Source organism: Ctenopharyngodon idella, chromosome 20 (assembly GCF_019924925.1).
Source record: "Ctenopharyngodon idella isolate HZGC_01 chromosome 20, HZGC01, whole genome shotgun sequence".
In the NCBI taxonomy this organism is placed as follows: domain Eukaryota; kingdom Metazoa; phylum Chordata; class Actinopteri; order Cypriniformes; family Xenocyprididae; genus Ctenopharyngodon; species Ctenopharyngodon idella.
This window is the reverse complement of record NC_067239.1, coordinates 23461635-23475155: the sequence shown is the minus strand read 5'-3', so window position 1 is coordinate 23475155 and position 13521 is coordinate 23461635. Positions and strand designations below refer to the sequence as shown.

General features: G+C 35.5%; 1 protein-coding gene across 4 annotated transcripts in view; it reads left to right on the top strand.

Moving 5' to 3' along the window:
* LOC127502042 (adhesion G protein-coupled receptor F5-like) overlaps positions 1–9666 on the top strand; it is a 34663-nt gene extending 24997 nt beyond the window's left edge. For all 4 annotated transcript variants that reach the window (XM_051874545.1, XM_051874544.1, XM_051874543.1 and 1 more), the window contains 12 exons: positions 1236–1303; positions 1433–1569; positions 1692–1886; positions 2193–2393; positions 2500–2646; positions 2951–3126; positions 3208–3378; positions 6520–7860; positions 8043–8084; positions 8712–8771; positions 8886–8952; positions 9112–9666. In XM_051874545.1, the coding sequence (XP_051730505.1) occupies positions 1236–1303; positions 1433–1569; positions 1692–1886; positions 2193–2393; positions 2500–2646; positions 2951–3126; positions 3208–3378; positions 6520–7860; positions 8043–8084; positions 8712–8771; positions 8886–8952; positions 9112–9200 (2694 nt within the window). In that variant the 3' untranslated portion in view covers positions 9201–9666. The remainder of the gene's footprint in view (positions 1–1235; positions 1304–1432; positions 1570–1691; positions 1887–2192; positions 2394–2499; positions 2647–2950; positions 3127–3207; positions 3379–6519; positions 7861–8042; positions 8085–8711; positions 8772–8885; positions 8953–9111) is intronic.
* Positions 9667–13521: the final 3855 nt, after the last annotated feature.

Sequence of the window (13521 nt, the reverse complement as noted above, 5' to 3'; positions counted from 1 at the left end):
CCCGTGGCGTCTGTCGTTGCTATGCAACCATGAACCATGAACAGGCCAGTTTTGGGCTGCAGGCCGCCTGTTGCCGACCACTGGCATAGGATGTAGCGTAAGCTTTTTAAACTGCAAGAGTTTTACACTTTCTTCATAACTTGAATACGGAAGGCGGTCTGGCGGAAGGTAGATATTTTACTTCACAACTTGTTAAATATGGATTTTTTTTTTTACACAAATGCATCGTTTCGCTTCAGAAGGCCTTTATTAACCCCCCTGGAGCCGTGTGGAGTACACGTTTATGATGGATGGATGGATGTGGATGAAAGCACTTTCAGCAATTCATACTCGTAGGTCCCGTTCACTGCCATTATAAAGCTTGGATGCGTCAACATATTTATTGAAATATCTCTGAGAGAGTTTATCAGAAAGAAGAAAGTCATATACACCTAGGATGGCTTAAGGGTGAGTAAAGCTTGGGCTAATTTTCATTTGAAAGTGAACCAATCCTATAATACTCACGGAACGCCCCGTCTGACATCCAGCTCTCTTAACGCATGCGTTGGTGCGCTCAGAAAACCATATATCAGAAGTTTAGACTGATATGGCTTTAAAACGCATGCAGATGATAAACTTTCATGATGATGAAGAATTGTAATGTCACGTGAGCATGTCCGCGATAGACATGATCATTAAAACCAAACAGATATCATGTTTTAGTTTTTAGTAGAGAATGCGCGAGCTATTGGCTCCGCCCTCTGGGGTGGGGAGCAGCAGCTCATTTGCCTTTAAAGAGACACACAAAAACAGCTTGTTTTTCTCTCACTCAAAAATTGGCAGTTTTAACATAATAAATGATCTGTAGGGTGTTATGAGCTGAAACTTCACAGACACACTCTGGGGACACTTTAGACTTATATTAAATCTTATAAAAAGGGGCATAATAGGTGCCTTTTAATTTGTATTCCGAAGATGAACGAAGGTCTTACGGGTGTGGAACGACATAAGGTTGAGTAATTAATGACAGAACTTTCATTTTTGGGGGAACTAACCCTTTAACAGTCAGAAACAGTCCACATATATTGTATCCTTCAATAACAACCCCTTTGCAAGGTCTTATAGGAGAGAAGTTGATCCACATACTGTATACACATAACATAGTGATGTCATACTAATACACACAGTAACTTAATTTAATTTGTATCATTGTAACATATTTACTAGCATACATTGGGTACTTTTGCTTTTTACAGCTTGACGCAAGTTATTCTAAGCAGCTAATTGGCTACACTCCTGGTTCTACAGAAGTCCGTGACTTCAGGTGTGATCTTTAAATTTTAACTTTTTTTTTTTTTCACTCAACATTCCTGTTTATTCACTGCTTTTTCAAAAAAAATCCACTGTTAATACAGTGTCTTCACATTGGTGTGGTTTGTGTTTCGCTCCACAGGCCTGGTAGTGTTATAGCAGACTATACAATAAGAGCAACATCCAGCAACCTTGATTTTACAGCAGCAAACACAGCAGTCTCCGACTCCCTAAAAGCACAAGGAATAATTTTAGCTGAAGATGCTTTTGCTCGAAGTGGTAAGGGTAGTCAGTGCCTAATTTAAAACCCTTAACATTTCTTATATCCATCATATTTATTATGTTATTGTTTGTTTTTGTTCATTGTTGAATTATATGAGCTGTATGGTTTTTATTTTCAGAACAAAAGGACTTCACAACAGGTAATTTTTATCCTCTGCAAAAGCTGGATCTGAACTGCATACAGCCAGACTTTGCAACGGGACCAATAAAATGGACGGTGAATAACAAAGATCCTGCACTAGACAACACAAGATACACCATTTCAAACAACAGCAGCACTCTCACTGTGAAAAACACTAGTGAAAGTGACAGTGGTGAGTGACGTGGGATTTATCTTTGTCCTCTCTATCTTACATGGTAAAGTGGCTGATTGCTTTTAGAGTCCTGTTTTAAAAAGCAGACTGCTGTAAAACTTTACCATAGTTTGATTTGAGTATATTAACATTTATGTACCATAGCATATATGATACTATATGATACCATATTATGATATAGATCAAACAATCAAAATTAAGCTACACTTTGGGAGGTAGTCACGAACGTCCTCTCATTTACAAAGTATTATGTTTATAAATATATTAATAATTATTTGGTTCATTGATTTTTTCCCCCACTTGCAGGTCGATACTCATGCATCATACAAACGAATACAATACCGTACATTCAGTGGCAAAGCATTATTATTAAACAACGCCCCACTATCATTGTGGGTGATAAATACCGTGTTTTTCCATGTGATGGCAGCACTGTCCAACTGAGATGTTCTGTTGATGCTGGCTACAATGTTGAGTGGGTCCTGAATGATGCAGTACAAACTTCAGGTTGTACATACAAATCGGTTGTATTTTTATATTTTTATAAACGTTACTGAGTAGTTGTCATTTAAACATTCAATAAAATCCTCCATGTTATTAATATGTTTTCTAGTACCTGCCTCAGGATCTGACATCATGTTAAACTATACTACTAAAAGTTGTAAGGAGGAAACCTTTACATGCCGTCTCAAGGGTCTGCCAACACTACTTGAGTACAGTTACAGCTGGAGCAGAGTCACAGTAAATACAAGCACAGAAAGTGAGCCTTCAGTTTCTCATTCTTTTCAGTATCAAATTAATACATTTTTACTGTGATGCAATTGCATTGGATGATTTAACAAACTAGCAGACTTTTCTATGGATCGCATCACACCTGATCTTGTGGTGTTGACTTTTTTGGTCCTGTTATTTAGTTACTGTATTTGACCCTTATTTCTGATGATTCTGAATAGTGTGGGGCACCTTGCAAGGGAATACTTTCAAGTCTTAAAATGTGATTTTATATTCTGAGAGAAATTCTTGAATTCAGTTTCCTTTTGACTTTCAATCAAATTCTTCTCCAGATTATGACTGTGCAAATGCAGAACTTGGAATTGGAAAAACAGATCAAGAAAAGACAGGAATCTGTGGAAGTGGCTTTAAAGGCACTATAACTTACAGTTGTAAATCACATGTTTGGACACCAATACAGGACAACTGTATACTGGATGTTATCTTTGAGCTTAAAAACATAGTTGAGGTAATCTATTGATCATGTATCTCCATTTACAATCATCTAGCCATTTTAAATATTTCTAATATTTGTATTTTTGCAATTTAGACCTTGCTTGTGGTGGAGATTCCAGAGTTTATGGCTAACCTCAGTAGTGCCACAGCACAGAATAATGTTAATATAACACAGTCTCCTGCTACTGTCCAAGCTATTGTGGATATACTCTTTAAAATTGCTAATTTGTCACAAGATACCGTCATCAATAAGCCAGTGATGGAGGTTTGTATATTCACATTCTAGCTTTTATGTAGAATTTAATGTGTAGACATTGTATGTAGAAAGTATACTAATATCAATATCAATAATACTTGTAAGTGTACTATTTCAATACTACTTGGGACTAAATTGGCCCACTTTTTAGTGTATATACTTTTCAGTGTAACAGTAGTAAACTTTGAGTATACAACTAGTTTACTAGTATTCTGATAGTTTTCTTGTTAAATACATTTTTTAGTTTATGAAAGTACACTTTGAAGTGTACTTAAGTATACTTACCTAATTTTACTGAAGTCTCAGTAAACTTCTAGTTTAGTAGTAGTTTACTAGATTTTAGAAGTTTTACTTTGCAAGTAAGTTTTCTTTAAGTGAACTTAACACCATACTTATAGTTGTACTTTAACTATACTACTATGTTACAATGTTCCTATTTAGGTAGTATTTTTTTATAATTGAAATATACCTTTAACTGTACTTTAAGGAAATTTTAAGTAAATTCTTATGTACACTACCAGTGGACTACACAACAATTCACATACTCAGAATTAGGAACATATCTGTTCTCTTTATAAATCAATATGTTTATTTATTGTATTGGATGCCAAAACATGTAAGTTTATAAGACAGTATGTAAAACTGTGAAAAAGTATTTAATAGGCTGCTCAGTCAAAAGAGTAAACATAACTACAAGCCAAGTATACTTAGAATACTTAATTATACTTTTAAGTATCTGAATCAAAAGATTGAGTACAAGTGCAAGCCAAATATTCTTAGGCTTTTCTGTCAGTGTAAGTCAAGTATACTTAAGTGTAATTTTATGTATATTTACAGAAGTACATATAAAGTAGACTGAAAGTATACTTTCTTATTTTTAGATTAAAATAAGTATACTAATAGCACACTTAAATAAACTTCTTTTTTGTAAGGGCATTCTCCATTATCATGAATTAAACTGGTTTATTATATTATATTATATTATATTATATTATATTATATATTTTTTAGGAATTCTTTAAAATGTGACGGATCATATTTTTATAGACAAAAAGAGTATCTTATGTTGTGTCCTATTAGATTATCCAAATATCTTATATATCAAACATTTCCACATTCTATGGGCTAAACTTCATCATACAATACAAAAAAGATCTGCACACTGTTGTTCTCCCTTTATTTAGAAAAAGTTAAAAGTGGCAACGTTTCAGTCAAAGACCTTCGTCAGGCACACACTCACATACAAAGGCAACAGCTCAATAAGTAGGCTTAGTACCAATTGGTTACACCTCTTAGGAATAAATGTCAATCATGTGAACAGCATACCACAATTAAAACAAGACAACCACATTGAAGCAACATTTAAATACAAACACAATATCCAAAAACTTTCAAAAAAACAAACAAAAAAAAAACATAAGACAACACCTAACCCGTCCCCCATTTTTTTTTATAATTTACAATTATTAGTTCTAGAAGCTATACAACACACAAATTTAGGTACAAATAGGGCTGCATTGACAACAATTACATTTCAGTACAAAAAATACCAATTAGAAAAATGAGTTAAGATCAAGTTCTAAATTCATACCTTTGGGGAAAAGAGTATTATGTGCATGTAAATATAATATGCTTCTCTTTTTAATAAAATGTTAACATCACCACCTCTCCTAGGTAATTTAACATGTTCAATTCCAATATACCTAAGTGTGGAAAGGTTATGCCTTTTTAAGTTGAAATGTACTGCTACCAGATTTTTTTGATCATTTGTGGGTATACTGCTTCGATGTTCTGCAATCCTAGTTTTTAAAGCACGTTGTGTTTTTCCTATATACACTAACCAACATGGACATTTTATCACATAAATAACATTTTTAGTAGTACAAGTGATGACACCCTTGATTTTAAACTCCCTTCCTGAAGGAGGATGAGAGAAAACACTCGTTTTTGTAGTAAAATTACACTGGGCACAGTGACCATATCTATAATTACCTGAAGGAATAGATAGAAAGTGAATGGGTTGTTTTGTATTGAAATGTGAATGTTGTTAATGCAGCCCTATTTGTACCTAAACTTGTGTGTTGTATAGCTATGTATTGATTGCTTCTAGGACTAATAATTGTAAATTATAAAAAAAGATGGGGGACGGGTTGGGTGTTGTCTTAAAGGAACACTCCACTTTTTTTGAAAATAGGCTCATTTTCCAACTCCCCTAGAGCTAAACAGTTGAGTTTTACCGTTTTCGAATCCATTCAGCCGATCTCCGGGTCTGGCGGTACCACTTTTAGCATAGCTTAGCATAGTTCATTGAATCTGATTACGCAGCGCCTCTCACAAATGTCTCCATGGTTGCAAGGCAGGCTCCCTGGGCAAGCAGGGGGTCACAGGCGCTGCATAATATCATTGCGCCTGCTGCACCCATGGTACGGCAACAAAGTTCCTTGATTATTACGCCGGAATGAGAGTATAGTTCCTAGCCATATCGGCCTATAAAATCGCAACTTTTCATTTTCCGTCGGTCTTAGTACACAATGTAACTACAGAAGAGTCAAGTTTTAAATAGGAAAAATATCGAAACTCTTTGGTCATTTTTGAGCGAGATGCTAACGGTCTAATCAGATTCAATGAACTATGCTAAGCTATGCTAAAAGTGGTACCGCCAGACCCGGAGATCGGCTGAATGGATTCGAAAACGGTAAAACTCAACTGTTTAACTTTGGGGAGTTGGAAAATGAGCCTATTTTCAAAAAAAGTGGAGTGTTCCTTTAAGGTTGTTTGGGGATTTTTGAAAGTGTTTAGATATTGTGTTTGTATTTAAATGTTTCTTCAATTGTGGTATGCTGTTCACATAATTGACCTTGATTGCTAACAGTTGTAACTAATTGGAACTGTGTTTGATTCTGAATAGCCTACTTATTGAGCTGTTGCCTTTGTATGCATGTGTGAGCCTGTCGAAGGTCTTTGACCGAAACGTTGCCACTTTTAACTTTTTCTAAATAACGGGAGAACAACAGTGTGCAGATCTTTTTTGTATTATTTGATGTATTTTTTGATCGTGCACCTGGCCAAGACGTTTTGGATGTGCGTACCTTGACCTTTTATGTCCTAAACTTCATCATATTAAACAATTTTTTTATATCAAATTTTCAGAATTTCCTAATAACAGTGAACATCATTGTATCAGTTAATGTCAGTGATACATGGAAACAACTGAACAAAGGAAACACCACAGAAAACACCAGCATTCGACTTCTGGACGCTATTGAGAAGATCAGTGACCGTCTCAAAGATGAGTTTGCGATTAATGAAACATCCATTCAGCTGAATAGAATTGCAATTGAAAACTCATTCAGTATAACATCAACACTGCCAAACTCAACTACGGAGATTGTAATACCACAGGTTCCTAATGTGACTATTGTAACCATCATAATCTTCACAACTCTTGACAATGTCCTACCTACTCGTGATACTAATAATGACAGTAGGAAATCAGATGTGCTTATCAATGGAGATGTGGTTGTTGTTAAGGTGAACCAAACAATTAACAACATTTCTTTTGCGTTTGACATTACTAATCAGTCTTTGAGAAATCCTCAGTGTGTTTTTTGGAACTTCAATCTTGACGGATGGGATTCCACTGGATGTGAAGTAAAGCCCTTAGCGAACCAAACAAGCAAGATTACATGTGAATGCAACCACACAACCTCTTTTTCAATCCTAATGTCTCCGTTTTCCATTGATAACATAGCCTTAGCCTATATAACTTACATTGGTGTAGCTATTTCAATGGCTAGCTTGGTTATATGCCTCATTATTGAGGCTATTGTATGGAAGTCGGTAAGAAGAAATGACACATCCTATATGCGACATGTGACCATAGTCAACATTGCTGTGTCCCTGCTGATCGCAAACATCTGTTTCATCATTGGAGCCGCAATCACAGATCAAGAGCAGCCAACCTCAGTGGGTCGCTGCAGTCCAGCTGTTTTCTTCATGCACTTTTTTTACCTGGCTCTTTTCTTCTGGATGCTAATTTCAGCGCTGTTTCTCTTTTACCGTACAGTCATGGTCTTGTCCCAAATGTCAAGGGCCAAAATGATGGCCATTGCCTTCATAGTCAGTTATGGTGCACCTTTGCTCATAGCGGTCATTACTGTCGCGTCAACAGCTGGACCTCAAAATTATGTTTCCAAACAAGCTTGCTGGCTGAACTGGGATGAATCTAAGGCCCTGCTGGCATTTGTGATTCCAGCTCTCACTATTGTAGCCATAAACCTTGTGGTTTTGATTGTGGTTCTGTATAAGATGTTGAGGAGAGGAGTTGGTGCCACAACTCAACCAGATGAGAAACATGCCCTTGTGGTCATTTTCCGATGTGTGGCCATTTTGACTCCTATCTTTGGTCTAACATGGGGATTTGGAATTGGAACCATGGTGTCACGTAACTTGGGTGTTCATGTGGTGTTTACAATCATCAATTCACTGCAGGTATCACTTTCTGTCTCTATCAATTTTATATTAAGGTTGCATTTTGTGTATTCCATTTTGTGCAACCCACTAATGCTGCATGTTGATTTATTGTGATTTATTGTTTGTTTTTTATCTTCAATGAATTTAAAATTGAACCATATTGTAACTGCTACCTGTATTTGTAACACTTCCTTTATTAGGGATTCTTTATTTTGGTGTTTGGAACTCTTTTAGACAACAAGGTATGAGCTTACTTCTGTTGCTTTGTAAGAGCTTAAGTAAAGCCACTTAAATTTCTAATGCTAGATTTAATCTAAAGGTCTGCCATTATATGCATTATATTAAACCATACATTACAAATTTGACAACAGCATGTCACCCTGGAAGGGTTTATTTAAATTGTTATTTGAATGAAAGTACATTATCCTGCTTATCACACGGCTGCCCACCAAATACGTGAACATGAAAAACTGATTTGAGTTTACATTATTTAACAAATTTACCTGTATTTTATCTAAGAAAAAATCCACTACAACAAACAATCGACTTAGCAGCAATACTGACACTGGAACAACATTACAGTAATATTAATAGGGATTTTCATTACAATCGATAACTGAGACCCTAACAGAGATAGCACCAGCTGCATTTTTATCTGTTTGTATGAAGATAGACTGAAAGACATGAAAATAACACCGGTTTCAAAATAGGAGGAATTAAAATACAGTGTTGCTCTAAAGACAGTGAATATTAGGAAATATGTGATCACTGGATGGCGCAAATGACAGATCAGAAACAGCCTTTTCAGAGTCGTGTAATAAGCAGACATTTAGGAGACTGGGAGTAAAGTAGAGATCTTTTTGTTGCAGGTTCGTGAGTCACTTCCAGGAAAGCTGTCACTACAGAAACTCAGTTCCAACCATACCAAGGTAAATGCCATTCTATAGCAGCACACACTTATATGAGCTCTATAGGACTTTAAGTAATGTTCAACTTCTAACCATTGTTTATTTTTACATCATTTGACTAATATCTCCTCACAGAGCACCAGTGCAGGATCATCATCCACTTCTGGACTCGGGACTTTCTTTCAAAGGATGCGACAGAGGAGTGAGTAGATGACATAAATCTAAAAATAAATATTTTTAAATATATTTTCATTAAGATGAATCATTAGGATTGTTATTATTGTAATTTGGATAAACGTGGCTGCTAAAATTAATGAATGTAAAGACAATAGTTATTCAAATAATATACATCTTTTTGCAGATGTGTACAACGTGTCTGCAGCCAACCTTTCCTCACCAGTTACATCTTCAAACAGCTCCAATGACTCATATGCCATTATGAACACTTAAAAGACACTCCAAAAGTGTTTCCTCCACTGCAATGTCTGTTAAATGTAGAATGTCTGTGAAAGAAATATTTCCATGTTCTGAGATCATTAGTTTAATGATAAGGTTACGATGACTTTTTTTATGACTTTTTGCTTCTTTGGGTAATGTACTGTAAATGCAGTGTTTAGGGGTATGGATTTGGAAAATTGAGTTATTTTTTTTTTTTTTTTTTTTTTATATATATATTAGACATTTTATATGTGTGAGGAGTTGTCCAATTGGTTTAATTACATCCTGGTTTTCTGCTTTGTTATGATAAATTCCAAATGTTTCCAAAATTTCCAAATGTTACTTTGGACCAATAATAACCGATAATTATACGCCTCTGCATATTGTATTTACTTGAGTAGCTTTCTTAAGCAACTCATTTTATACTTCTAAATTGTTGGGTCAAAATCAAAACTAATAAAAATGTTCCTTGTCTTAATTGGAGAGTACACTTTAAAAGCAGAAAGCTAGAAAGAGGATGAGAGAGAAAATTCTATTCTAAATATGCAGTGATGTGAATTATTTTATTTTATCTATGCAATTTTTGAAAATGCAGTTTCATATAAAATGTGCATATAAATTAACAAAATATGTCAAACATTTCCTGAATTCCCGAAAAAAAAGCACAAACACGGCAGAGATGCCAAGTTCAGCGGCTGGAATTATCTGAGGTGACATGACAGCTCACAGACAGCAGCGGCAATCCACCTGTCACTCAAGTGGCCACGCCCTTAATTATGCAGAACTTTAAGGCTTAATATTATTTCAACAGATGAGTTATACAAACAGTTCACCCCCCTCACAGTTGTCATGAAAGGGGAAAATTAGCTATATAGACCAAAACCACTTTTTGTACCAGGCTGTAAACATTTTTTTCTGCTGTAAAGTTGGGCATTTTAACATTGGGAATAATCTTTTGGAGCCTGTCTCTCGCAGCCAGTCGATGAATTGCAGAATACAGGTAAGTAGGGCTGGGCAATATGGCAAAAAAATAAAATCTCGATTTTTTTCAGAACGATTGACCGATTCACGATTTCGATTTTTTTTTTTTTTTTTTTTTTTTTACTGTTTAACTAGTCAACTTAAAAACTTAATTACAATATGATTTAAGTAACAATCTGGTTAAAAAAAAGTTCTATTCCAAGTGCACCACACATTAAGTGATCAACATGGTGTAAATGTAAAACAATTTGTTAAATATCTTTGCAGAAATATGCCTGAAATATGAAGGCAAATGTTGTACAAACTTATCTTAAACACTAAACATACTCAGAAATAATATAAAATAAGAAAATGCTAAATATTTTTTAGCCAAAAAGTAATAGCAATAAATAACACCAGTAATAGGCTATTATTAACAGCAAATGCTTTGTAAAAACAACAGCACCTTTCAGCCTGTCACCATCATGCAAACATGAAATATCAAACAGATTTACAGGTTTTTGCATTTCATTGCGCTATTTGTCCTGGGCTGCGTTCAGCCCCGACAAAACGTTGCAAAATGTTTTTTAAACGGAAACGGTGGTGCGTTGAACACCCTGTCCTGATGACGCAAGAGTTGCAACTATGGCAGCTGAGAAGGCCATTCTTTGTGAAGAATTTTCGGAGCCTGATGAAATCGGTATAAATACGTGTTTAATACTGCAAAATACGCTCGATGTTACAGTCACTGCCCTTGCTGTCCAGAATAAAAGAGAACATCCCAATCGAGTGAAGGGATTTGTGGAAACTGTGGTTCCTAATTATTGTGATCCAACATTTGCCTCGCATTTCAGGATGAAAAGACAAACATTGAAGGATAATCCACTTCTTACCTCCGAGACTAATTATGGCTATATGACCTTATTATTTTTGTGAGTATTAGGCTTATCATTATTGATTATCACTATTGTGCTATGATATTGTAATATTTACCATTATATAATCAGATGAGAATAGAAAAGTTTATTAAAGTGTCACTCCAAAATACAATAGCAAAATATATAAATATGTGTAGTATTCTTATGTTACAGTTATCACTTTACATGGACCCGTCGTGCGAGCTGTCTCTTTAATACCGCGTGGTTTATATACATGTTGTTGCTGATTGGGCTAACATTTTTGACACACCCACCAAACAAGAGAAAACGTATCTCAAACCTGTTGCACACCATTTCCAGGAAACATGTCGTTTAACCCGGAAACCGTAGCAAAACGTTGCGCACCGGTTTGAGCTTGAACGTGCCCCTGTTGTTTTTATGTTTGGCGGACATGTTTAGGTGTTGCACTTGTGTCCCGCGTCTTTTGCAGCGTCTCACCCATGAAATGGCATTCTAAAAACACGGCGGTCAAGTTAAAAAAAAAAAAAAGCTCAACTCGCGTTTAATAACTTTTTTCCTCATTCCACTGCCTGCGTCTCATTTTTATAACGCAATAACGCATTTTTGAATGAACAGCCGCTTAAGAGTAGTGATGTGTTCTACGTTCATAGAGCGTCACATGAGAGCGGTTAATCAGGCGCCATCATGTGGTCGGGTCATTTTCTTTTCCTAATAGGGTTATCATTGCTGATTTCTCGATTTAAAAAAAATAATAAAATCGAGGCAAAACATTAAATTCGAATTAATCGAAAAAAATCGCCCAGCCAGTTATCCATAGTCCAAGTCATAGACCAGACACTGGCTGCATCCGAAAACCTAGGTAGCTGCCTCGCTGCCTTATAAGGCAATGACTTGTAGGGCAGCGTTTGTGCATGAAGGCACCTGAGGTGTGTGCTTATATGCCAGAGCCAGAGGTGATAGGCTAAGTGTGCTAAAGAGGTGCAGGTGAAGAACAGGAGGGATGCGGGGAAATGTAGCGTGCTAAGGTGACTGGGCTGGTAATGGGAGTTCATGACAATGAATTTTAGGCACAAACGCACAAAATTTATGCCAATTTAAAAAACAAAGACAAACAAAAAACATCATAAACTTCATAAATGCCTTCTGTTTGTCAGATTTGTCAGCTTTATACATTTTATGAGCATTGTTATATAACCTTGGTGGCCCTGTTACATATGCAAGTATATGGTTTAAGCTTATAGCCTATATTTGACGATATATCCACCTTTTTCCATACAAGCCTGCTGTATATTAAAATATGGGTGGGACTTCTGGTTTTGAGAGATGGCACACAAAAGAACAATTTATTTCAAATAATAAGGTTGACCTGCAAATAATCCTGATCCGTCAGTTTGACTAAATGAGCTGTACATTTACCATCATACTCTATTTTTATCCATAAGGAAATAATGTAACGCTTGGAATTTTAATGTGAGATTCATGTCAGAAGAATTTCTGTGATGCAGTCTTCTGCGTTCTGTTCCTGCAGGTTATTTTCTTTCTTTTTTTTTTAGTGTTTCACCGTAACAATATGAAAAAGAAATTATATTCTTATGATCTGCTCTTCATCTGTTAAAATGACAGAAAGCACTTTGAATCCATCAGTGTTCCACTTAATGACGGAACATAACTATATTACTTAATATAGACTTACATATATTACTACAGTAATTATTAATGCAGAAAGACTCATTCAAGCTTTCAGGGTTCTACATAGTCTGCTGATAGTAATTTGTTAATACTTTTACACTTTTTTGAGTTTCCTTTTGATGTTCAGTGGTTGAAGGTTAAGTAGATTAATGTCATCCCATTGTACCCAGTTTTTGCAAATGCTTATTATTGCATTTATAGACTAAACCCATATCTTATATACAGGTGCTGGTCATATAATTAGAATATCATCAAAAAGTTGATTTATTTCACTAATTCCATTCAAAAAGTGAAACTTGTATATTATATTCATTCATTACACACAGACTGATATATTTCAAATGTTTATTTCTTTTAATTTTGATGATTATAACTGACAACTAAGGAAAATCCCAAATTCAGTATCTCAGAAAATTAGAATATTGTGAAAAGGTTCAATATTGAAGACACCTGGTGCCACGCTCTAATCAGCTAATTAACTCAAAACACCTAAAAATGCCTTTAAATGGTCTCTCAGTCTAGTTCTGTAGGCTTCACAATCATGGGGAAGACTGCTGACTTGACAGTTGTCCAAAAGATTACCATTGACACCTTGCACAAGGAGGGCAAGACACAAAAGGTCATTGCAAAAGAGGCTGGCTGTTCACAGAGCTCTGTGTCCAAGCACATTAATAGAGAGGCGAGATAGAAAAAAGATGTGGTAGAAAAAAGTGTACAAGCAATAGGGATAACCGCACCCTGGAGAGGATTGTGAAACAAAACCCATTTAAAAATGTGGGGGAGAT